The sequence below is a fragment of the Vespa velutina genome, chromosome 4 (assembly GCF_912470025.1).
Source record: "Vespa velutina chromosome 4, iVesVel2.1, whole genome shotgun sequence".
Taxonomy (NCBI): Eukaryota; Metazoa; Arthropoda; class Insecta; order Hymenoptera; family Vespidae; genus Vespa; species Vespa velutina.
This window is the reverse complement of record NC_062191.1, coordinates 5,864,661-5,892,225: the sequence shown is the minus strand read 5'-3', so window position 1 is coordinate 5,892,225 and position 27,565 is coordinate 5,864,661. Positions and strand designations below refer to the sequence as shown.

At 32.6% G+C, this 27,565-nt stretch overlaps 1 protein-coding gene and 2 long non-coding RNA genes across 12 annotated transcripts in view; 1 reads left to right on the top strand and 2 right to left on the bottom strand.

Moving 5' to 3' along the window:
• LOC124948898 overlaps positions 1 to 27,565 on the top strand; it is a 59,584-nt gene that overhangs the window by 19,211 nt on the left and 12,808 nt on the right. For 4 of the 6 annotated variants that reach the window (XM_047493208.1, XM_047493206.1, XM_047493207.1 and 1 more), the window contains one exon: positions 22,672 to 22,764. In XM_047493208.1, coding sequence (XP_047349164.1) covers positions 22,672 to 22,764 — 93 coding nt within the window. Of the gene's footprint in view, positions 1 to 19,227; positions 19,452 to 22,671; positions 22,765 to 23,623; positions 27,542 to 27,565 lie in introns of those variants that run through there. The other 2 variants (XM_047493210.1, XM_047493209.1) reach the window with 2 other exon arrangements.
• On the bottom strand, positions 8,563 to 15,565 carry LOC124948903. Of its 2 annotated transcripts, none has more exons than XR_007100896.1 (2): positions 14,810 to 15,565; positions 8,563 to 9,851 (listed from the first exon to the last, which is right to left on the bottom strand). It is a non-coding gene; the product is annotated as an uncharacterized LOC124948903 (long non-coding RNA). The 2 variants fall into 2 exon arrangements; XR_007100897.1 differs by lacking the exon at positions 14,810 to 15,565 and adding an exon at positions 9,931 to 12,194.
• On the bottom strand, positions 22,181 to 26,454 carry LOC124948902. 4 transcript variants are annotated; one of them, XR_007100892.1, is made up of 4 exons: positions 25,821 to 26,454; positions 25,088 to 25,180; positions 22,642 to 24,934; positions 22,181 to 22,574 (listed from the first exon to the last, which is right to left on the bottom strand). It is a non-coding gene; the product is annotated as an uncharacterized LOC124948902 (long non-coding RNA). The 4 variants fall into 4 exon arrangements; XR_007100894.1 differs by having other exon boundaries at positions 22,341 to 24,351; positions 24,713 to 24,934; XR_007100895.1 differs by having other exon boundaries at positions 22,341 to 24,346; positions 24,713 to 24,934.

Here is a 27,565-nt window from a genome sequence, read left to right as displayed (position 1 = left end):
GACGTGTCAGGGTCGGAAGAAGGAATCAGGAGTGCCTTGATGACCCTAAAAGGGTCTCAGGCTTAATGTCATAAGTCGCTGGCCCATGAATCCGGGACTCGTTTCGGGGACAATGCAAGAAGGCGGTAGATCGTTTGTAGTAAAAAGAAAGAGAAAAAGAGAAAGAAAGAGAGAGAAAGAGAGAGAGAGAGAGAGAGAGAGAAGAATAATAAAGAAAGAGAGAGTAATCGTTCTTAACCCTCGAGGAAAAATGTCCGCGCATGTCTAATGGCGGATGGAACCTGCTACGCAATTCGGACTTGGGGCAGCAGGTGTATGGGAAGCGAGCTAACTTCTCTGACTCATCGCCAGGTGATGAGCTTGCCTTGTTCAGGAAGGAACCGGAAGCTATCGTGCGCGTAAACCAAACCGTTTCTTGTTCTTCTTCATCTTCCTAAAAAACTTTTCCTCTTTTGTTACGTTGATTATGTCTTCTTCTTATTATCTTTCTTTTTTTTTTCAGAAAGAAGGTGTTGGAGGGGGAGGCTGGTTAATATTGAAATTCATCGTTGAAAACTTTTCTTTCTCTGTTTCTCTATTCGTTAATTAATTCGTTTTCTCGTCTTACTTTCTTTTTTTGAAAGGGAGGAGACGGAAGAGGCTAGAGAGTGAGAGTAAGGGTGATTATGGTGAATATTGAAATTCATCGTTGAAAGTTTTTCCTTCTTCGTTCGTTGATTATTACTTTTTCTCGTCTGAAATTTTTTTTTTTTAAAGAGTAGAGAGAGAGATATTGAAGGGGTAAATATTGAAATTCATCAACGATAATGAAAAATATTCTCAATAAAACTTTCAATCGTTCTAAGTATTCGTTCATTTCCTTTTATCTATAATAAAAAAAAAAAAAGAAATGTTGGTTCGACATTTACGTAGAAAATTGCTTTTATCAGACTTTTATCACGATCGAATAATATTTTGTGTTAAGGTACTTGCCAACCTAGATTCTAAATTTTATGGTCCAGTTCTTGAAAGGAGACTCAGCTTGTCCTCGGTGTTATCGATCCTCCCTGCGCACTCAGGTGAATCTATAAAAACGAAGTGCAACGGCAAAGGGACACTCGAAAGATGTAGTGGTATGTTGTGTCAGAGACAAGTGTAAGTACGTATTTGTGTAGGTAAAACACAAGTATAAGATTATGTGGGGGGCAGGAGTAGCAGCAGGAGAAGGAAAATAAAGTAAGAAGGGGAGTTTTACGACTAACACAAAGTAGACTCTAGACGAGAGAGAAAGAGAGAAAGAGAGAGAGAGAGAGAGAGAGAGAGAGAGAGAGAGAGAGAGAGAAAGAGAGAGAACGACGAAGTCTTATTCTTTCTCTTATTCTTTAGCATAAAAATTACATGTGGGAAAACTCCACGATGCGAGACTGAGAAACGCGTGCGTTCGATCTCGAGTTCGCACGTGTAATAGTGTTGTTGCCTTTGCTTAGGAATATGAACACATTTACTTACATGATTCACCAACACCACCCACGTATCCGTCAGATAGTCGCCTGTTAAACCGATTTAACACGTCTATCTCCTTTTCAGGGATCGATAATTTTTGTCATAGAAATACGTAAACAGTTCCGAAATTGTCCTCGAGAAAATATTAATATTATTATAATAAAAGATACATCTAATACATTATAATAATATTATAAAATAATGCGTACTTGCATAATAATAATATATTAGTATAATCAGTATTATATAGTAAAGTTAAGTATGTCATCCACGATGAATAATTAACAATTGTTTTTTACTTGACGTGATTTATAATCCCAGACAGATATATATATATATATATATATATATATATATATATATATATATATATATATATATATATAAGAATTCTTGGATGATCAACTCTATTTATTATTGTCAGTCATGTCCGATTAAGGGAGCACGACTGATCTTGAAATACCTTAGGGCAAAAGTATCTCAGAACATTGCTGGCTAGAAGACTCCTCACGCATGGCCTACCGTGCTAATTCGAGTGGCTCTAGATCAAGGATCTATCTGAGTTCCTATCTTCGTGCTCCAGCGATTCCTCTTGCAAAGGGAGAGGATCAGCCTGTGAAATCTAACGCTCTCGTCGCTTCGACGATTCCACGTACCTTCCCGTAGGTCTTATACGTCAATCTCACTCTTTCTCTTTCTCTCTTTCTCTCTCTCTCTCTCTCTTCTTCTATATCTATCTCTTTTCTTTCTTAGTGGACCAGAACTGTCCCACTCATCTCGTGTTCTGGATAAATAAAAAAAACAAAAAAAACGAAGGTCTATCGTGTCTCTATTCTTCCTACATTCAGTTGTATATATAAAAGGAGGATTTTACTTACGTAGGATTATATATAAAGTATCTTTGAAAATATATATCTAATCTTTTCAATATCGAAGTATGAAAATTGTTACGATAGAAATCATATCTGCATTTAATGGTAATTATTTAATATTTTTTAATATTTCTTTCCCTCTATCATTTTAATACATCTATCTTATTTAAATGTATTGTATTTTAATATATTTTCTCTATTCAGTATATTTTTTAGTATTTAGTATCTTTAGTATTTCTTTTTTCTTTTTTACATATTTTTTTTTTTTTTTTATGTATTTTTACGTATTTATTAAAATATTATATGTTCGTATTTACGTATTTTACGTATTTATTAAAAATATTATATGTTCTCTTTTCATTGCATCTTCTCTGCCACCCCCCTCCCTCTCTCCGAAGAAGAAGAAGAAGAAGAAGGCTATCTTATTAAGAAACAAGCTGTATTTGTTTGTTAGAACGAGTATAACTTCCTCAGTCTGCTAAAGTAGTCGTGAACGATCTACTTTTTTATGCTGATATCATTGACGTCATCGTCTTCTTCTACACCCACGCGAGCGAGGGAGACATACCATTAGTAGGTCTTATTGCGAAAACGATAATACTTGGATAACATGACTCACGCTTCGAGGATCGTATCCTTGAACGAGACTGTGATATCTCCGAATAGAACAGTGTTTTCGTCGATAGACTAACTAATTGAATCTGATCATTCAATTTTTAGGATTCTTTCGTTCTTGAGATCGTTTTGTCTATGATGAACTCAAAAATATTTAATGCAACTCTAACTATAATATTTTCTTGTTTGATTAGTTAAAAAAAAAAAAAAAAAACAAAAAAGTTTAATTTTATTAAAAAAAAATTATTGTGAAAGTATTTATATGCTTATGATATATTATAATAAATTATAATTATTATATATATATATATATATATATATAATATACATGTATTATTGTATATATACATAAAAAATATACGTACGTATAAATGAGATAATATCAAGTAGAAAAGAAAAATTTCTTTTTTAAATCAAAATATCGATCGAAAAATAAATTAGGAAACTAACGGTAGTACAAAAGTATTATTAAGGGATTTTCAAATGACTTAAAATCATTCCGAAGGATATGATATACGTATATATGTATATATATATATATATCAGGATAGATAGGTAGTTTGGTCTATTCTAAGACTATTAAGGCAAGCACGTGGCTTTTGAACTTCAAACGGGAATATCCAAGGCGTGGTTTCGAGAGCAGGAAAAGGAAAGATAGTAATAGAAAAATAAAATCAAAGCGATGATCAACGAGTTAGCAATAGGAACGAACTCGTTCCTGGTTCTTGCGGTTTATCCTTTTACTCTCTCCTTCTCTCTCTCTCTCTCTCTCTCTCTCTCTCTCTCTCTTTTTTTCATCTTCTACTTCCTTTCTTTTTTACAGTTTTCTAGTTACATTCCCATGTTTCAAGGTTCAACGAGAAAACATAATACAGTATTCGTCAGCATGACTTTTGAACATTCGAAAGTATTCTTTTTTTAATGATTAAAAGAGAGAAGTCATCTCATTTTGAATACTCAAAGTTGTCAAATAATGTTTCAAAGTACTTAAGGGATTATACAAAACTTAGTCCGACCAAAGAAAGGCAATTTTTATCATTTTTTTTTTACATGTAATTTATTTTATTAATGTATGATATTGAGTATGTACATTGAGAAATATTTTACATGAAAAAAATTTTGTTGTAGTTATCGAAGTCTAATCAAGCAATATCAATAATATATCATCAGGATAATATCGAAAATGAAAAAAAAAAAAAAGAAAAAAAAAGAAGTACCTTGGAGTACCTTAAAGTACATTAAAAATTACAGTCGTCTTCACGAAGCCCCAATTTTTAATATTAATGACTGAATTTAATGTACAATTTTTGAGAAAAATTTTGAGTGGTTTTTTTAGTAATAAGAAAAAAAAAAGAAAAGGAAGAAAGATTATGGCCCTTAAAAAAAATTCCCGCATGACGAAGACTAAATAATGATATGAGTAATAATCTTATCAAATTTCATTAAAATCAATTCAGTAATTTTCAAAATATCATTGGTATCGATATAAAATATATAATATTGAGAAAGCATCATTTAAAGTTTATGGTAAATGTAACATTGAACACTATAGGCTGTAACCTTGTAAATTTTTAAAATTATCTGATGAAATTTTACAGGATAATATTATTGAGAAGATCCAAAAAAAAAAAAAAAGAGAATATCATTTTCAAAGTCGATTTTCTTTTTTTTGTTTTTAATTTTCTGAACATACGTAATCCATTTAAAAGTATATAAGTATTTTATTTTCTTCTTTCCCCTTTATACTTTCTTAAGCATTCTAAAGATTTGAAAAAGAAAAAGAAGAAAAAAAAAAAACCTTAACACGAATTAGTTTCTTCAAAACAGTAAAGTCTGAGGTCAAGCTCATCGGTTCTCCCTTGGAATACCAAAGTTAATGACAATGATTCAAAGGACTCTTCTTATTTCTGGCTCGTGCCAATCGTTTCAATGGGGGATAATTTGAGAGAAGAGGGAGAAAAGAAAAAAGTGGGAGAAAGAGAGAGAGAGAGAGAGAGAGGGAGAGAGAGAAGGAGAGAGAAAGAGAGAGAAGGAGAAGAGATAGGAGAATAGATACCCTTTCATTTTCAAAGAACTCTCGCGGAAGTACTTCCTCGTAAAACGTTGACTTTATGCGTCTGATTTTTCGCTCCAGCATCCTTCGACATTCCTAGCTGGCTTATTTTACGTCTTATCCCTACATTTATACGTACGTTTACTTTTACCTTGGAGAAAATGGCAAATCGCAGCAATTTCTTCTTTACTTCGCGACATCGTCCACTCAAGCTGGTCTACCTTGGAGAAAGAAAAGGTAGCTTGAGTAAACGTTTATATTTATATATATATATATATATCTCTCTCTCTCTCTCCCTCTCTCCTGTTTTTCTTTTACTTTTTATTTTTTCTTTCGTCTCTTGGAATTTCGATAAAAACATTGTACATTTAAGCGGTATCTCTTCAAAGCATCGTTGCACAGTGTCAAAGTTTTTTTTCCTTTTCCAAACAAAAACTATCATTCCTTTTTTTCTTCTATTTGTGCACTTCTTGGATCTTTAGGGAGAAACTTTTTTTCTCCGTGTCTGAATTAGGATCATAATCATATTTAACTTGTTATCGGTGCTTTTGATGGTTAAAGAGATTCTTGTTGATCTGTTAATCAAATTAACGAATGGCAAATGGTCACGAATATTTATAGCTTTTGTTATAATAATAATAATAAAAAAAAAAAAAAAAAATAGATCATTTGTTTCTATAAATTGTATCATTAAGAAAATATTATATTTTTCTAAATGATTCTTTTTTTTTCTTTTTCTTTTTATTATTATTATTATTATTATTATTATTATTATTATCATTATCATTATTATTATTCATTAATTTTTATACAAAACTTTCTGTATTTTCTTATCTATATTATTTTAAATTTAATCGAAATAAATTTTATTAGTCCACATTTATCCACAAACAAAAAAATAATTTGCCCTTGATTTTAATCTGTTAAAATTATTGGAAGAAAAAGATTAAGAAGTCAAATATGAAACTTCTTCTTAGTTACCGGGTAAGCAAATATATACGCGTTCGTAGGAGACGATGCGGATGAGTCTCTTTCCCCCTTTCGAGTTTCGAGTCCCGTGGGAATCCTCCGACTTGGAATTGTTTGTATCAGAATTAACGCCAGACGTTGTAATCGTCCACGTAATTTTGTTGCTCTCACGAGTTGCCGCGTCAACGCCCCCGCCATTATGCGCGATTTGGTAAGGTAATGTGCTGCGATAAGTTTGATAAGATCATTCCTAACGAGCATAGTAACTTGACGAGTCATTTCTACGTAATATCGTTCATGACTCCTTTATTGTCGTTTCAATTTTTTTACTTCGTTTATTTTTTCTTCTCCTTATTATTATTTTACTGATGCTTTCGCTATTAATTATATACTTTTATATAAATTTTGATCAAGTTAATGATCAAAGTTCATTAACACGATCCATGTTAATGCTAATTATCAATGTTAATGAACTTTGATCATTAAAACGATAAAAATTCAATCATCGGTAAAAAATATATATATATATATATATATACATATATATAAAAATTTTCAATTAAACAATTACCAAATCAGTTTAGATTTCCCAGGGAACCAATTATCAACCCAGATAATTATAAATCATATAATCGAATCTTCGAGGGAAGAATTAATGACTAAAGGAGTCTTCACTATACGGGGTCACGGTAGTTACGTTACGTGGGAGTCGACGATATATGACGCTAGTGAGTCGACATTGAGGTAGGAACTTCGATTGTTTTCTTTATTTCAAATTTTCATAATCACTTGAAAGATATCGATCGATCAATAAATCAAAGATATTAATATTACGATCGTTTTGTTTAGTTTAGAATCAGCGATTATCTAACGATAATGAATAGTAATTGAATGAAAATAAAAGATGTTGGATCGTTAGTTGGGTTTAAGGAAACCGTGCCAAGTTTGCTCGATTAGGAGCGCGGGAAGACCGTAGATTGGAATAATTAAGGGCAAAGCGTTTCTTTAATCTAGTGAGACGTACAAACTAACCGACAGAAATGAAAAGAAAGAAAGAGAGAGAGAGAGAGTGAGAGAAAGAGAGAAAGAGAGAGAGAGAGAGAGAGAGAGAGAGAGAGAGAGAGAGAGAGATAGAAGCTCGAGAGTATTGTTCATTAGATCAATCTCTATGCTAACTAAAGCAGCGATGTTATTATAGAAGTGTTCGTGAAGCGCCAGCTCTCACGTGGCTCAACAACCGTGACCACGTGGTAAAACGATAGTAAACGTTAAAGAGATAGGAGCCATGACGATGGCGGTTGAATGGAAGACACTAAAGTCAAAAGAAAGAACAACCTAGTCGGTTGGAGGGACTCACGAAGGGGAATCAGAAAGCTTCATTCTAACCGGAAGTCGCTACCGGAACAACTTCTCCTTCGCTAGGTTCACATGGTCGTTGTTAGTTACTCTTCCATGAGGTCAAGATAATTTTCATCGGTCACAGGTGTGCGATATGAGCGCGTCCTCTTACTACAATAAAAAAGAAAAAAGCGACTTTTTAATGCGCGTCGTTTTATTCGTAAAAATTTATTACTTTGTATCTTTAATTTTTAGAAATAATCTTGTAATAATCATAAATTTCATTATCATAAACGTCGTGTTTACATTGTTTTGATACGATAATCAAAATTTAATTTCTTTTTTCAATGATTTTCAACGTATTTGTCTTCACAAATTGGCACAATATCAAATTTTATTGGGTAGACTTTTTTGATACGATAAATACAAATTTTCTTTACTTTCGAAGGATCTTCATTCGCATTTGTCTTGACAAAATAATAAATTTTGTATTAGACCGTGATACTACGTTCATAAAATATAAAATAAATTTATAATAGATAGATCTATCCTGATTTTTAAAAAATTCACATAAATATCGTTCGATGGGTTCTTTTTTGATTTTACTCCCTTTGTTGGTTACGCCTGCGTGCACCATAAACATTTAACACGGGCCATTAACTCAGCGAGCCCTTTGGCTTTGGAAGGGTGTGTTCTCACGGACGATTCACTTCACTGAAAAAAGATTTGCTCTTAATGGAAAGCTATAATTCGAAATTGTCTTAAAAAAGAAAAAGAGAAAAAAAGAAAGAAAAGGAAAAAAAATGGAAAAAAAATATATATATATATAATTACTCTTCCCGATCAATTAATTTTCGATAGAATATTACGATGAAATTTCTGTTGAAATGAACGACTTGATACACGTGGCGATAGAAGAAATAAATAGGTCGGCATATAATATGCGTGACGTGTGGTTAGTGTTGATTTAAAATATTTAAATACCCCTTAAGGCACGAACAGGTGCACGCATAAAGGCTTTCGCAATATATCTCCGAGCGATATCCCATTTTACTCGGATCAATTAAAAGTCCTCTATCGTCGATGTAAATACGAATGAGATTCTAACTTCGAAGATTTTTCTTAACGATCAAATGAGAATACTGATTAGCCAGATAGATTTTATCCAATAAGAAATACATTATCGCATGAATTATTGATAGAAGAAGAAAAAACAAAATTATAGAAAATATATTAAAGTTAAAGTTAATAGCATTATTAAAATTTATTTAAATACATAATTAATTCTTATATATAATAATTAATATTAAGTATATAACACATGAATAATATACATTGATCAATAATACTTCATACGCCTGTACCTATGCAACCACGCTTACAGCATTGCATTGCATGCATTAAAGTTTCTCTCAGGCGTTTCTTGGACGAAATTAACAAAGAATCATAGTAGTTAGGTATTTCATCTACTTATTCATTCTTTCCATACAATGAAATATAATCTCTTGGTCATCGTCGATCAACAGAAATGATAAAAACTTTCAGCAAGTTTTATATCGCCGCCTCTCTCGTTAACATCAGTTACATGTCTCATCGATGTTATTTGATCCATGCGATAGAAACAGTATGCTAACATTGTTTATACTAAAGCACGCGCCATCCACACCCTGACATGTATAAATGATACCCGATGACTATAAATTATTTCGATACATTCAAACATTACGATTATTTCACATTAACTTCTTTAGCATTTTCTTATTTCGTGTAAAATTTATCTATCTGACGTCGTGCTAACATAAACAAAAAAAAAAATTAATAATAATTCATTTGAAATTATTTTAACAAAATTATCCATCAAAAATAATCATGCTGTGGATTTAACATCGTATTAAAATTATTACTGATGTAATTTACAATAAAATCAAATAGTTTTAATTGATTCGAAATTATTTATAAAAATTGTCAATCATCATAGCCCGTGATAGCTACGAAGATCGAATCTTTAATCGGTGTCATATAAATTCGAAAGCAACTCTCGTACGAAGCCGATACGTGTCATTACTCGTGTGTGATGATGTGTTATACACACATACACACGCAAGCGCGCGCGCGCGCACACATACACACACATACACACACGCACATTTAGATACGTATCGAACGTTCACGTTCCTCTACGTGCACGTGAAACGTCGCAATACCAGCTGTGAGTAGTACTACGATCGACGGTATCCCGTCATTCAAGATGGCGCATGAGGGTCAACATCCTCCCGCCCTGGAGAACGGACTCTCCAGGAGAGCTGTTGGACTCTTACTTGCCCAATCACAAGCAAAGACCGCTTGTTGGCGCCACAATCGTACGTTTTTAACGGAAACTGGTTTCTTCAAGCTTCGACCATGGTCCAATCGCTGAGCTCTTGCTTGACCTCGGTTCCTCTATCCTCAGAAGAAGAGACAAAGCGACGACTCAGACTCCTCTCTCGTTGGAACCAGTTGGATGATGGCCCATGAGTACAACCCTTGAAATAATATATTTTCTTCAGATTTCATGATGTTATCTTCATCGAAAGGATAATCTTTCCGTGATGCTGTGATTACCTTAGGATTTTTATTTTGAAAGAAACAGGTATATCATTGGATTTTTTTTTTTTTTTATCAATTTATCTTCTATCCCTAGCTTTCATATGATTCATTGACAATGTTAATGTCAATCGATCATTGACTTTTTTTTTTTTTTTTTTAAAAGTTCAAATGGATAATTATAGTAAAAATATAGTGTCATTCGACGAGATAGAATATCATTGTATTTCTGATAAAAAATTTTATCGCTAGCTTTCGCACGATTCATTAATAACGTTAATGCTAAAAAAAAATCTTTGAATTTTTTTTTCTTTCCCTTTTTTTATTCCGAGAAAGTTAAGATCGATAATTGAGAAGTAGCAAACATATAATAGGTATAATAACGTGAAATTATTTCTTTTTCGATGACGAGGAAGCGTTAAAGAACGCACAAAGGAGCGAACTGGGTAATTACTTAGTAGATAATTAATTATTCACCGAGTAAGCACATCGAGCGATAACGATGTTAATTGCAATCAAAGAGTACGAAAGAGTCGTCGAGTCTCACGCCTACTCATTCGAGATTTCTGCATCCGCCATTCGTTTTGTAAGATATAAATAAATTTACAACATTAAAATAATCGTTTCTTCGCCTTCGGAAAAATGTCATATCTCAAGAACAATGGGGATAAGCGCGGGAAAGCAATTGAAAGAACTCATGCGGATTGTCGAATGATAAATATTTCCTTGGTGATTTCAATGCCGACTTTACGATGGCACTTTCTCTTGTCCAAGGAATTAAATCCTTGAAGAAAAAAAATTTTCTTTTTTTATTATTTGAGAAAAGTTCTCTTTTCTTATTATTTGGAAAAAGTTTTTCTTTCTTATTATTTGGAAAAAAGTTTTCTTTTTTTATTACTTGGGAAAAGTTTTCTGTCAAGGTCTCGTCGATTCATACCGAGTTCAAATCCTTTTTCAATGAGCAAACTTTGACAGATATATATCCTTGACATATTTGTAATTACTTGGAAGTACAATTTCCGTTCTTGAGATATAAAAATTGAAAATATTTTTGTGAGATAACGTCGTATAAATTTTAACACATTTACTTGGAACGTCACTCATCTATCCTTTTTTTTCTTTTTTTTTTTTTTTTTTTTTTTTTTTTCCTAAGCGAGAAAAGAAAAACAAAGTCCTTAAATTATTTTCAAAGAAACAAAAGGAACACACATCTATTTTTGGCTAAGTAAGATAACAACCTGGATCGTAAACATGGAAACGCGCGGTTCAGTTTGGCGAATCCCAACGACGACGATGCAATACACACTTTTACTCCAGTTTGAATCGTAAAACCGGTTTTCTCTCTCGTAACAGACCACGCTAGCCTCCTTTGGTACATCGTAAGTGTCCTCCTTCTTCGTCTCTCATTTCTCTCGCTTCTCGTGGAACCAGTTCTCCTTCGAGTATTTCTTCTTCTATTATTTTTATTTTTTCGCCACTCTCTCTCTCTCTCTCTCTCTCTCTCTCTTTTTCTCTTTCTCTTTATTCTCCATTCTTCGACTATTTCATATTCCTTGTCTTTCAATAGGTATAATTCAACTTAATTTTTATTTTTCCAAAACTCAACATTGATTCTTGTTTTTTTATACAAAATTTTATCAAATTTTCAGCGGTCATCTGTTCGATGGTTAAAAATATTTCCAATGACACAATGTCAGCTATCATTGTCAATTCGTATCATTTAAAAAAATATTAGAGTATATTTGACAAACAACATCAAAGATATTTTGTTAATTTAAACGTATTGAGAAAAGTTTACAACATACTTTCTATATAAAATAGTTGTCTTTGTTAAGGAAAATCTTTATTAACGTTATGTAAACACAATTACGAAAAAGTAATAAGAAAAATTCAATTGGAAGCATAATTTATTATCGGTTCGACCGATAAGCGTTACCAAAGAAATCGCAAAAAATTATGAGCCAACGTCACTGAATTCTATTACAGTAATAGGAGTGCAAAAAAGCTATTACTAATTTAATCTACTCTCGTTCGATTTAAGGAAATATATATATATATATATATACAAAAAAGATAATGAGAATACTGAGATCTCTTACGAAATCATAATAATTTTCACCTGATTTCACGTAATTTCCGTTTTCCGATGAAGAGAGTAGATATTTGAACGCATAAATTCATATGGTGGATATTAAATCGTAAGATAGATATAGGTAGATAATCCTTACGTTGAGATATCTTGCCACGTGCGCGCGAGCACATTACGTTTAGGTCGTAGATCGTAAACCCCCTCTCGTCCACCCCTCCCCCTTTCCGCCCCCATCACGCCAAACCAACACCATCTTCTGGTAGAGATCGTTTGTTGAAAACCTGTTTTGCTACTTCTCTCTTTCTTTTTTCTCTTTCTCTTTCTGTCTTTCATCTCCCCACCACCAATCTTCTCAATCTCTACTCGCAGCCTCTTTGTGCCGACTCTACGGATTTTGTTTATTCCTTTTTTCATCCTCCTCTTTTTTTCCCTCCCTCTCTCTCTCTTTCTCTTCCCCACTCTCTTTCTCTCTCTCTCTCTCTCTCTCACCCTCCCCCTCTTTCTCCCTTTCTTGTCTTCTTTTCTCTTCTTATCGCGGTGAACGGCGCACGTGCGAGCAGCACCTTGGTAAATGGAGCCCAGACTGAGAGATCCAGACTTTCCAAAGAGACACCTTCGCCAGAAACCATCGTATCCCTACTCCTGAAGTACTTCAGGACCCTTTTAAATTATCATTATCAAAATTTTCCTAATTTTTCCTGAGATATTATAAAAAAAAAAAAATATTAATGACTGTTATGACACTTATTTTGTTCAATATATATTATTGATTCAATGTAATGAACAAAATTTAATTAGAGATGAAGATTTGATGATCATTTTTAAGAATTAAACTCAATAAAATTTAATAATACCATTTCTCGTGTAATTTTGATATATTATTCTAATATATTTTTAATAATCAAATAAATTTGTAGATTATATAGTTTTTGAGAGACAAATGAATTTTGTCAAAATTTTGATATGTTATATTTTGTCAAGAACTTGTTACAAATATTATAAATTTGTAGTGATATTCGATGATACCATTTATACATTTTTAATCTTAATTAATAAAACCCTTTGACACTTTTTTCATTGACACAATTCTTACATTTATGTCCTACATATATCAAACTCAATATTTTTCTTTCTCTTATTTTTCTTCCACTTTCAACTTAGCATTTAGATGAATATATTGCAATTATTAAAGAGTATACATGTAAGATAATACATCACGTAGGTAACTACGATAAGTCTTATAGAAAAAAAACGGATGTTAGCGGTATTAGTTTTCGGCCTGTTAGCTGCAACTGTGAAATTCATGCAGGTATACATTTCCCTAGTAATTTTTCTAAGAACGTATGGCTGTTATCTTCACTTGGAAAATATAATACATATATGTACTATACTTGTACATATATGTATTATACCTCTTCTATCATTCTTCAAAGTATTGTCTTATAATCTCATTGTTAGACTACGGTTGTCGTCATCGATTGAAAAGATAGAGACTTTTACTCTCTATTATATCGGATGTAGTATCTTATCAATCGAGAGATAAGAAACCGCACCTACTGCTATGCATTGTATGTGACGTGTCAAGGTAATTGGCTCTTTGGAAAATAATTTGTCTTTTAATATAGTTAACTGATCCATCTAAATGGAATTAAGTTGAATGATCTTTGTAGATTAGAAAATTTCTATCTAATTGTTCGATTAGTATTCAATTATTCAGCCTGTTATTTAATTAATTCAATTATTACCTAACTATTCCCTTATATATTTCGTATATGTGTATACGAACACGTGCTGAACAGGCAATGAATCTTACGTGGACGAGGTCAGTAAGGTACGCTACAGGTGTTCCATAGGTCAACGTGGGTCGAATAGGGAATAAATGTCAATTTGATAGAGAAAAAGAATGAGAGAGAGAGAGAGAGAGAGAGAGAGAGAAAAGGAGAGAATGAGCAGAAAGAAGAGCCAATCGACGCATTCTAGCTTTTCATAGATCGGATCTCAGTGAAAGGGAAGATTTTGTGTATATGGCAAAGCACCAAATAGAATGCCAGCTTCGTTAAACAGAACTTATGTCAGTTCTGTTCATCCTCCGGGTATTATACAATCTCATTGAGTACTACTGAAACACGCATTTCATTTGACTGAGAATAAATTAGGCTAATTTATTTAGAAAATGGTATTAGAAATGATACCAATTAAACCCTTATAACGCCATTCAACAATTTACACTCTCTCTGTATTTTTGATATTTTCTTTCATTATATTCCCACAGAATTAATTGTTAATTCGTATAAAAAAATTTATTCGTTATTTTTTTTAAAGATAAATTATAATCGGTATAATATAAATATACTAAAAATTTTTTCAAATTAAATGAATTTCCTGTGAAACACGACAAAAAATTATATGATAAGAATTTATGATCTAAGTTTTGTTTGTGTTAAAAAACAAAAAAAAAAAAAAAAAAAGAAAAAAGAAACTTTAACATGAAATTAATAGTATAACTTGTATCAATTTGACTGTACTAAGTATCGTTTATATTTAACAAACATTAACATATACATATAAAGTAAAAATTAAATTTTGTTGCAAAATAGATTGACATAAAATCTAAAAATATAGATATATAAATGTGTTACTTGAAAGATTATTTAAAGTTATCGATGTTTAAAGATATAGAACAAACACACGATCTAATTTTAGCTAAACGTTCAATATTATACTCAAAGATTCTAACTTCGTGAGATCGGACAAAGGCTACTGCAAAGTTACACGTCGTTGACTACGAATCTGGAATCGAGTACTTACCGGATCGATGCGCCTGCATCCGACATCAAGAGAATTTATCTCGGTTGAAACTTTGAAGAGAGTTTTGCTTTTCGAAGCCAACGGACTCTTCCAACCCCATAGACGACAACTAGTACCTGTTACTTTATACCTGAAAGAATTAGTTGGCCTTTTCCCTTCGAACCTGTTTCGTGTATCTTCTGTACCACTTGTCGCGGCCATCTCGTGGGGTGGATTTAGGACGAACGTGACTTCAAATTTTAATGAACCTAACACCGTCGAAAACAGGTTGGACAAGATGGGGACTGAAATAAACATTTCGTAGAAAAGATTTATACGTTTCTTCATTTATTTATACTATTAAATTATTATTTAATTTTTAGAAAGGTGTAAAGAATTTTTTGGTTTGTTTCTTTTTTTTTCTTTTTTTTTTCTTTTTTTTTTTTTTTATATCCTCGTTCAATGAGAAATTTCGAATGCAAAGGATTTTTTTTTTTATTTAACAGACCCATTACTATCGAATGAACACCCATTACTATCTGTGTGCAGGCATCTAGAAAGAGGAAGAAAAAAAAAGGTCTTCTCTTGCAATGGCAGATGCGTTTGCGAAACCCTTCAAAGGGGATGGAAGAGTGGGGGTGGTCATTGTGAGGCAGCTGAATTACTATATAATGCGTTTAAAGGTTCCTTACGCTAAAAATAAGGGTCTGCTGTCTCTTACGTTAGACGGGACGAGTATCCAATAGCGCTCGACAGACGGCTCAGCCGTCTTTTCCATCTCTGATGAAAAAAAAAGAAGTATTAAGCAAAAAGTTCTTATATATATATATATATATATACGGTAAACGAATTGTCGGAGCTACTGGAATTAGGACGATGATCATTCATTTCTATTCTATTAGGTATTAGAATTAATTGTTCTTTTGAAGTTCGAAAGTATGAAAGCAAAGAAGATTTATTCTTGCGATCGTGTGTTACCCTGTCAAGAATTCTAAACGTGGGTTCATAACGGATTTAGTTTAATGAACGCACGAAGAGATATTTGCGATTGCCGATCACTTTCCCATCCTGACATTATACACTTTGGTTCATCGGCATTGAGAGTAAACGTATATATATATGCATATATATTTATATCTATGCGAAAGTATTGAATATATATATATATATATATATATATATATATGTGTTTATATCTGTGTATTGATAACATCAGTCTTGTAACAAACGTTCTTTCATCGTTTCTTCCGCCCACCTAGGCAACTTTTCTTTTTTTTTTTCTTCTTCTTCTTCTTCTGTTTCTTTTTCTTTTTCTTTTTCCTTTTCATTTCTTTTCTTTTTCTTTCTGCCGATGAAATTAACGTCTCTCCTCGCACCGTACTTCTCTTCGACAAACAATAGCATCTTATGACGTCCTTACAATGCTCGAGTGTGTGTCGGATAATAACGCGAAAGTCTCCTTGGTGACATTCCAATTTGAGGTTGCACATCGTCCGTGTTATTTTTTTTTTTCTTTTTCTTTTTTCTTTTTTGATTCTACAGAAAATTTTTGAAGAAACATTGACGTATTTCGAGAATTTTCTTTCTCATTTTCTTTTTTTTTTTTGAATAATCTGAATAATTAATAACAAAATAAATTGAAAAATTAATAACTCCATGTTGTTACTTGATTTTTTTTATTTGTATTCAAAACAAGCGAAAAAATTCATTTAAGAAATGTTACGAAGTATAAATCAAGTTGATGTTTTAGATGGAATAAATGGGGATTGTTCTTTTAGGTCTAGACAAATGATTTTACGTTAGCTTTGTTTAGTTTAAAACTTAGCAGACTTTTGAGAATGCGCTTGAAACGGATGGATGTGTCTCTTTCATTTCTCTCTCTCTCTCTCTCTCTTTTTCTATTTTCCTTATGTATCAATGAGCTTTTCCTAAATATACCGAAAGAAGATTTGTGAAGAAACGTCAAGGCTAACCTCTCGAGGAAAGAACCCCTAGGGTAGGTAGACTTCTTCTCATCTTTCGCTTTGCCTTTGAGAATAGAAAGATCTCATTGTGTAATAGTAGTTGACAAGTGGTGTCTGGTTCTCTTTGAGCATTGCCATGCCACAGAAAATTCATTGGTGCTCTTATGTTCCTCGGAAATAACTTACATTCTAATGAAGATAACGAAGCAGAAAAAAAGATTATTAACGACACGTGATGAATTTATTTTGAACAAATGTGTTCTATGAAAAGAATATTGGATAAAAGTTTATGAACAAAAGATGATAAAATTAAATTCCGTAGGATTAATAAAAAGGACATCGATCGAGACAAGAAATTATTATAATTAAATAAAAGAAATAAATCAAAAGAATCTACATTAAGAATCCATTTGAAAGCTTTGATTCATTATACTCTTAAAGTAACGTAAATATATACATAGATCGATCTTACAAACTCCTTTCATTTCATATCGTATCGTTCAAGACAAAAGACATGTTGTCCTTTATACAAACGACTATCCTATTATCTTAATATTATAGTCTGACACTTATGGCGCCGCATTGGCATGGAACTAGTTGGCTTGAGTTTTATTAGATCAACTTACTCGATATTAATCTGTAATATTCCAGACGAAAAATATCTTGTGGTCTATCTATCATAACCAATTTTTTTTTCTCCTCTCATTTCTTGCACTGCCACGTGTATTCAATGATTAGAATCATTCAAAACATTTAAATAACGTAAGATAATAAATATTTTTCTTCTTACGATCACGTTGCAGCTTCTGGTCTTTGAATATTTCTACGAATGCAGAATGTTATATCCTTGCTTAAACTCATATATACATACATACATACATACATACATATTTCTTTTACCTTCGGAATAAATTCAATGTTCTCTCGTCCAATCTCTTTGCGCTATTGTACACTGTTGTACCAGTTCTGTTGTAAGAACGCTATCGTAATAATACCATGTTCTTTGCGTACCAGTTTCAGACGTATCTACTAAGAACATTAGGAAGCGAAAAATCATAAAAATAGTATGAAATGATATTATTCATTATAACAATGTTACATCGTAATATTGAGACATATGAAGAGCTATATTCAATGAGATACAAAAGTGAATCGCTAAACTAAAAAAAAAAAAAAGAAATAAATAAATAGAAAATAAATAAATAAATAAAAAGCAACGCATTGGATAAGACTTAGTCAAAAATATCTTCTTTATACACAATATATATATATATATACAAAACTAATCGTCTTTTAATATCACAAATGTATTTTTACATGCAGAATGTTTATATATGAAAAAATGGTATGAACTTTCTGAATGAATAAATATTTTACATATCTCAAATTAAATAGGCTAGTATGACGTAGAATCTTGTCAGTCCCATAATTTCCTTCGGCCGGTACGCCAAACGAAATCCTCTTCCTACTTAAAACTTTTTCTTTTTACAACTTTTTTTCTTTCTCTTTCTCCATTTCCATTATTTATCCCCTCCATTTGACCAAAAACCTTAGTAAGCTAAAAGAGAATGCTGAACGGACTCAGGTAGTCTATCTCCCACCATTTGAACGTCGCAACTGACCCTAAGCCTTTCGCACCCACGACATGGCCTCGTAGTAAAGATGGCTGCCGCCGCCGCGTATACTGTAGTAAACAACAGGGACGGAAAGTACATCTACACACACATATATATGTATATATATAAACGTAACTTGTAACTCGATCTTATCAAACAAATACGAGTCTAAGCTAAATGGTTATTCTTTTATTCATGAGAAATTTTCTCTCTCAACATCGATGATGACAACATTTAACTTTATTATCTTATAATGAAACCAATAATTTACGAACTTGTTAGAAATTTTATTTAAATTTTTGAAACGTAAAGCAGAAAGTTTTAAAATTGAAAGTTAAAAAAGTTTCAATTCGTAAACAATTCGTAAGAATATTTTGTCCTATCTTTTTTGTTTGTTTTTTTTTATTTTTATTTTATTTTTTTTTTTTTTTTATTTCTTTTTCTTTTTTGTTAAATGATACAAAAAATAGTAAATTCATAGATGATAATATTGAAATAATTTTCATTTGTATTTTTCTTCTTTGTCTCTCGCTGGGCAAGAGCCATGAAATCACGTTGCGACGGAAACAGCTATCCTGTCGTTTCATTCGTTCGTCCCTGTCAAAAGACTCGACCGGTAGCCGAACGTTGAATCATACTATAGAATGCACAACTTTACTACATCTTTACTATAACGTACTATAGCGTACTACGGGCCGGCACGGCGAGTAGAAGAGGCCCGCGTTTAATAGTTTTACTACCTGACCACCGGAGTCCCTGGTGGCGCTGCAGTCAACGTAAACCAGTCCCAGCCCTATCCGGGCATTGTTGCATCGTCGCCCGGCCAAGAAAGGTACTTACTTCGTGTGTGCCATCGCGTTTGGTGTATTGTTTCGATGCGATATTACGCGGGCCAATGTCAACTTTGATAAAAACTTTTCTTTAATAATTCATATATCAATGATTTTCATCGCATTATTTATCAAAACGCCGTTGTAACGGTATTGCGAGATCATTTTCACGAAGTTCAATCGTGTTTGAAGCTTTGGAGTCATGAAGCAGGATCAAAGACCAAGAAGACAAGCCCTCTTCCAGATCGCCAAGGTTCTTCTTTATTTTTTATTTTTTTTTGTTTTGTTTTGTTCTGTCTTGGTTTTTTGTATCGTCTCATTATTTTTTTTTAATTCAAGAATTATTTCATGTGTATCTTTTGCGGATGCTATATATATATATATATATATATATATATATATATATATATATATATATATATCACACATCACTCACTATAGCGATTAATCAGGATTGTTTTGTTTATTATTTTCTTGTTTATTATTTTCTGTTTTTAGTTTTTAGGAAAAATTGTTTATATCTCCTAATAGATATTATCGTGGTTGTGTAATTTGCGTTGGTGAGATCATAGAAGTTTAGAAAAACAGAAAAGGGATCGCGAGAAATCTTAGAAATACTTAGTTGAGAGGTTTGTTCGATAGGCGCGGCCGCGTTCATGTTCGTTTATTTACGCAATTTTAAGATAATAACACGACAGCAAGAGACGTAAACGAGTCTATTAGAAAAATACAGTACGAAACCCGGATTTCTCAGTTTCACTCATTTTCCACACATCCATTGAATATAATCGATTCGTATCGACAAACCTATTTAAATCGAAATGCACTATTGACAATCTAATCGTTTAATTAATTACTCATGCTTCATCAAGTATTCCTATAATGTTTCTTATTATAGTAAACGTGTTTTATTTTATTAATTAACCGAAAGTCAATAAGTTCCGGTCTCTTTCGATATATAAATAAATTAAACGTTGAAAGGTTTTGTTCAAAGGATCGTTAGTAAAATAAAACTTCAAGGTAAAAGATTTTAATCGTCATGGAGGAGTAAATAGGTATTTAGACCGCTTAAACGCTCTAAATCACGCAATTCCTACTGTACTTTTTGTCTTAACTTCCTAGACTCCTCTTTTAATTATCGTGCAAAAAAGATCATTTACTTTTATAATAATGGGCATTGTACTCTATCGAAAACAAGTAAAAGTTAGTTATACGCATAAATTGTACTATAATATATTATTCTTCCATTATAATTAGCTTTTTACAATAGCGATTATTGTACTATATCAGGAATAGATAAAAGTTAACCATATTTATCATTGTATTTTATCAAAGATTATAACCGTCAATTATTTTTTATTTTCCGAACAACAATAACAATAAATAATAATAATAATAATAATAATAATAATAATAATAATAACAATAATAATAAAAATAAAAATAAAAATAAAAATAATAATAATGGTTACCGTTATCGTATATCTTTGAGGCGTTCACTGTCTTATTAATTAGCACGTTGAACAACTCGCAATTAGTACGCATTTGATCGCCAAGCTGAGCACGAATTATACTAACGTTACTTTTTATTAATTTAAAATTTAGGCTAGATAATTTTATATATATATATATATATATATATATATATATATATTATATCTATATATATATTTTATATATATATTTTATATATATATATAATATATATACTACATAGTACTATATCTACCGTTTTATGGTAAATTCTTCAAGTTTTCCATGCTTTCGTATTAACGGTAAATAAAAATTGCGTAGAGTTCTGAGAAGTATATATTTTTTTAGCGCAGATTAAAATCGTGTGGTTTTACTTTGGTACCGCTTAAGTTGTTTTCACCTAATCGTTAAAATATTCTATCCTCATTCGTGATTTCTCAGGATACTTTCGAAATGTTTGTATATAGTAAAAAAAAAAAAATATCACCTTCGTTGTATTTTTGTCTTTAATGAAATTTATATTTTAGACTCTTTTTGGTCTTTAAAAATTGATAATTTAAATTGGTGAAATTCTAATACGAATCATCTTAAGAAAATGAGTAGGTATATACGATGAGTCAGTAATAGGAATTATTTATTAATACTCGAAAATATATTAGAAAGTAATGTATGGGTCATCTAGAAAAATAAGTAAAAGGATGTACATGGTGAATCACGTAATTTATTAGACGAATTATCATCGTATTAATTCGTTATTGAATTAGGTAAGTATTACAGTAAATTGTAATTAGAACTGAATTACTTTAGAGCTCACGATCGTTATTATAATAAAAATTATTTATTAATATTCCAAAATATAAGAAAACAATGTATGTTGGCAATTATAAAAATAAATAATAATAATAAAAAAAAAAAGGAAAGAAAGTAAATTAGTATATGTAAGTAGTGAGTCACGTGAGTTATTAGAAAAGTTAGTACGATATTAATTTACTACTCGATCAAGTACTAGAATTAGATTAATATTCGATTCAGTATTCAATTGGTTCACTACCGATTTATCCAGAGGATTCACAAATATTCGATTTTGTCGAATTTTGGGAGACAAATTTGTGGACGATGGAGAATGGGGGGGGGGGTGGAAGTGAGGGTTAATAGTAGCGGATATTTCCTCGGTGACAGCGGAAAAGAGGAAATTTATGTTCCGCTATGCTATGCGGCACGACGTGCACGCCCTCGGAAATTGTGATTTACTTTCCCTCGGCATAATGATGTACTCACGATACGGTGGGCTACTATCATGTATAGTTATGGGTCGGTGCTAGCATAGTACACTGGGACTTTCAGACACATTTGCATATTTCCTTGTAGTAGTAAATCCCCTCCACTGTTCTTTACCCACCATCCACTCATTCTCCCTCTCTCTCTCTCTCTCTCTTTCTTTCTCTCTCTCTTTCCCCACCCCTTTCTTTCTCTGTCTCTGTCTATCTTTTTCCATCTCATTCTATTTCCTTTCTTTTTCACACATATTGAAAATTAATCTCGTCGAAGGATACCGAATGTATACTCGCGTAAATTCATTCATATCTAATTCATTTAAAATATTCCCAACGTATGGCCTTCGTGCTTCTGCATTCCCAAGAGTTTTTTCTTTTTTTTTTTTTTTTTTTTCTTTCTTTCTTTTTTTATTTCATGGAAATTACAGCTAGCTCCGACACGCTGCTTGATTTATTTTCTTCGCTATTGAGTTAATTAAGAGCAATCAGAATCAACCCACTTTTTCGTCTCAATGGAAAAGTTATGCATGTACTTGCGATTGTTAGTTCTTCCTCATCTTCTTTTCTTTTCTTTTTCTTCTTTTATTTCTTTTCTTCTGTTTCTTCATTTTTTTTCTCTTCTTCTTTTTCTAATGGTTGTAACGAGGAATAAGCAAATCGTAATAACGTACGTGGTAAAGTTAATTGTTACTATACCTTTATTAGTAATTTTTCTTTTTCTTTCAGGTTCTATGGCATTTGGATATCTTCAGACGTAGCTTCAGAGAACTCTCCGGACATGCTTGTATGCCTGAATCCTGCATCTTCTGTGCGCTCAAGGTAAGCAACAGAAAGGTCACTAGGATCAACTGCTCGAAAAAAATAATGGAGAATGGCTGGGGGAAGCTCCGTAAGAAAGAATATGTATTCGATATAATATCCGCTTTGAGTTAACTTTTTGAGTGAACTTTTATGTTTACGCGTTACGGATTTAATATATCTGTTTTTCTGCTTTTCTCATGTTCTCTTTCTCATTAAGTTGAAAATCTCTTTGATAATTTTTTTATGGTCAAAATCATGAAGAGACATTTCCTTTATATCTTTTTTCATGTAAAAGCAAACCGCTCAAGTTCTTATCTAATGCATACTTAGACACTCAAGATGAAGACACTCGAGAGTGTAAGCTTAAGTGCTTCCTATGCCATTCGTTGAAGTGTCAAAGATAAGTTGATCAAGATACGTACAGAGTCTCGTCGTTACTTTAATCCATGATGATTAATTAGTAAATATGTACTTATTATTTTTCATAATATGTATATCAAAATATAAGGAGCGCGTAACTATTATAATTTTAATAATATTTTATAGAATTATCAGACACTTTTGAAATTCAAATGTAATAGAACTCTTACGAAATGGCTGCTCGATTGTCAGAATACATCAGCATGTTCACTCGCTTTACACGTATAGATACACACGAGGAGCCATTGTAACGGATCCGCCGGACCAAGAACCTTTCTCCTGCGAGATTCTTAGTCTTTCTGGTTCTCTGATTGGTCGAGAGCATTGAAGGTTCTCTCCTTCTCTTTTCTTTCCTCTCTTCTCGTTTCTCTTTGCGAGAGCGTAGTAAACGTAGATACTACTCTGGACCGGTCTTTGTTGTACGGGGGTCAGCTGTTTCAAAGAGACTACAGTCGAAAAGAAAAATATGTTTCTTTTTTTTCTTCAACTTAATTCCCAAACATCAAATGTACGTAGTCGTATGTATTTGTTAAGAGAACTTATAGCTTATTAGACTGAGAAGAGTTGCGAAGGATTGTAGTATTCGGTCCCGGTTGAACAGTAAGCAAAGAAATTTTAGTGCCATAGCAATTTCTATCTGATTTTCTCACGGAGTTAATTAGAAATCTCGAGAGTTAATTGCTCCAGACGAAAGAGTGTCTTGTCTCGCGTGAAATTCGCAGGGAAGAATTCGCAAGGACTACAGGGAAATTTAATTCTAACATAATTCCGTCGGTGCGATTACGTTAACTTGATACTTTCGTTCTGATAAATTACGATAGATTTTATAATAATTTCTTTTTTCTTTACTTTCTAACGCGTATAGGGAATTATATTTTTTTAACGCTATCGATAAGTTGGCGAACGTTTTTACCGACATTATTCGTGGTAATTTTTTTTCGACAGTTGTATATTTTATATAAACGTTGTCACATTATCGACGGTTTTCATTATAATTTTCAACATAATTAATGTCTTCTACATCAGATGTCGTACCCTTTTGCATATCGTTTTTTGATTTGTTACTATTATTGTAACTTTTAATTGTAATATTTCGAACTCGAAGTTAATATTTGAGAACCACTGAAAGTAGAGTATGTATATAGTTCTTGAACATAAGCTCCATTATATGCGGTTTCATCTGAACTGAAATAAAAGATATGAACGTCTATTATGTCACACAATGGTGTCAAAAGAAAGATATCGCGATACTTGATGCAGTAACGAGTTACTTGCTTTACTTTTATCGTTGGACAATTGTATCCGAAGATTTATTGAATTATTTGAACATTTTCTAAGTTCTTTAGAAAGTTTCAAAAAGTCTTGCCGACATTTGGAACAAAGTTTGAGTTCTACGAATGATTCTAATCTCTTCTAAGAAAGCTTTTCTTTCCGTACACATAAGGTTTGGTCGGAAAAACTTTCAAAATGATAGGGATCGAACCCAAAAAACCTTTCAAATCTTAAAGTCTAGGAAAGGTAGAAACCAAGCTCAAAGAAAATCTACCTGTTGCTCACGTATCATCAATACGAAGGGAACAGGTTTCCAGGGACGCTTACGCACACACAATATAAACACACAGACATACACAACTTTGAGAAATTCGTTCTTCTTTGGACGCCATGGAAGTAGTACTTGGGTGCACGCACGATGATTTGTAATCACGTGACTTGGACTTGAGGGTGTCGGGTACCAATGATTTCCGTTTTATAAAACGATGCCGCGTATCTTTGAACGGCGATTGTGAAACAAAAATCATATAATAAAAGTTTGGACATTCGAGGAGAAAATCGATTCGTCAGTTACTAGAGTCTAGTAGTATAGAAAAAAAAAAAAAAAAAAAAAATTAAAAAAGGAGAAAAAGAAAAAGAGGGAGATTACCTTTTCAAGGGCACGTTGCTGACCCCTCAGAGTTTCTTCATAGGAAATTCCAAAGTTGATTCATCCTGGACGCATTCGGAGGTCTCACAGCATCTTTGACGTTAGTAACAAGTACAAAGACCCTTCTCATCTTTACACTTACTTTTTTTAGTTCGAGGTTAATGAATACCCTGTCCTTAAAGGACGAACACGAATTCTTTCGAAACTCATTCTAATTCTTTTTTTTCCTTTTTTTATTTCATTCCACTTTCTATGATTCATAGGAGATCCATGAACCATAGATCTAAAGATCTCAATGAATTGTAAGTTTAGATTATTTTAACTTGAAACAATCAGTGTTTTCGATATTTCGAGGAATACAATAACGTGCACAGTCTTAGTTATCTTATCTAATAGCTCGTATAATTAAACATAATGATGTTTAACGATTATAGCTAATTGTTTCTAATGTAACAATTACATTTAGAGGAAACTTAGAGTAGTATGAACATTTTCGATTCTATACAAGGAATTCTTACTACCCACGTTGACATCACAAATTCTGCACAAACAGGATTAGATTTATTTACATCCTGTTACATATGAAGAGGAAGAAATATTGACAATCCAATCGTTACCTACGTAATGTGAATGGATATACCACCATCTTTACGTCACACTACCCACGTTTTCCCCTGTTAAATAATAACTACTCTATTTGGTAAAGTTTACATAAGATCATTTTAAAACTTACCTTAGGTCAGAATCCTTAATGAGAGAACACAGCAAGGTAATTATTTACTCCAAAAACTTTCGAATATTTCTACCGATTTGAACTATTATAAACACATTAATGAAACTTCTTCATAAAATTTTCAGACACATAGAACTACGGTAAACATCGGCATCATATCTTAAAAACACTTAAATTTTTTTGGGGAAGTTATCGTTAAACGAATCCAATTGTCACTGAAATGTGAATTCCAGGTTGAACACATGCACCAATTTCCATATTAATATACTTGCTCCTGTATCGCACAAACAACTCGTTTACCAGTTCGTGGTATATATATGGGTCGATTTTACAGTCTATGAGCACGGCCCAAGTACACTCTCGTCGGCCGCGTAGTCACGTCCACTTTTTCCGTCCTCGATACTTTTTCGTCGAACGGCGTGGGTCCGCTTTCGTGTACGACCAATACTGATAGAGACATGCAAGTTGGCTTTGTTCGATGAATATTTTTCTGATGTCCCTTAAAGTTCTACACATGTATATATGCCTACTCTTACTCTCGTACGATGTCATCGTTGTGTGAAGCAACTTAAGTCTAAGTGTTCGTAACGTTTACGATAACTTACGGGGTTCAGTAGTGTAACGATGAGGGAGATGAACGTGGGTACCGTTATTAGATCTGTCTCTTTCCTTCTCCCTCTCTCGCTCTCTCTCTTTCTCTCTCTTTCTCTCTCTTTCTGTATCGCGTGAAAGTAATCAGATATTTGTGGAAGTGGAAATATTTATTTATCTTTTTAATGTTCAAATTTATTATAATTTTAGAAAATAATTTGGATATTTTAGCAAGCGATTTAAATTTGAATTAAAATTTGAAAAATCAACATGCATTTAAGTCACTTGACGAAAATTTATGATAAAAATATATTCGTTTGTTTGATTCTCTTCCTTCTCGCTCATCATACGATCCTGGTCGAGTAGTTGGCCAGGTTGGTGAGCGTAGGACAGCTAACCGGGTGACGTCATTGGCTTCTCGCTTCTATCGTTGAAGGGACAAGGGGTACGGGGTACCGTGCTGCGGCCTCTTAGAAAGAAGAGGAGAATGGGAAGAGACGAAGAAGGGAACGGGTGGGGGAGGTTCGGCAGCACTCCGCGAGTCGCTGCCTTCGCCGTGCAGGTAGTCTCGTGCTCGTTGTCCACGTTCTTCGACCACGATCGACTCCGAACCGAACGCGTTCTCCTTTCTTTGGTTCTTATATACGCTTTTCTGAAACTCTTACCTCATCAGTATCTTCTGATATATAATATCAGTGATATTAAAAACATTTAAAACGTTCGATAAATGTCTTCGAATTGTTTCATCGATCGATCGTCTTTGATTCAATGATTTTATCATCGTTAAGAGAAATAAAAGTGTTAGAATAGTTAAAAAAGTGGGAAAAAAAAAATACAAAAAAAAAAAAATAAAAAAGAAACTACAGTGATTAATATATTTATTGGAAACATCTTACAAATGATTTCGACACTTGTTGTTTTAAGACAAAGTGAACAGTGAAGTGTAATTTTGAGATATTATCGTTATACGTTCTTTACACGAAGCGTATCGTTTGTCTGTTAGTTCGCCTTTCACTCTTCAAGGTACCAACAAGAGAACAATTTCTTGAGAAGATCAAAGAAGGGCAAATAGTTTAACGAAAGATGCAGACAAATTTATGATGTTTGAAGGGTAGAATGGAAACCACGTGGTAGGTGGAAGTGGTATAGTTGAG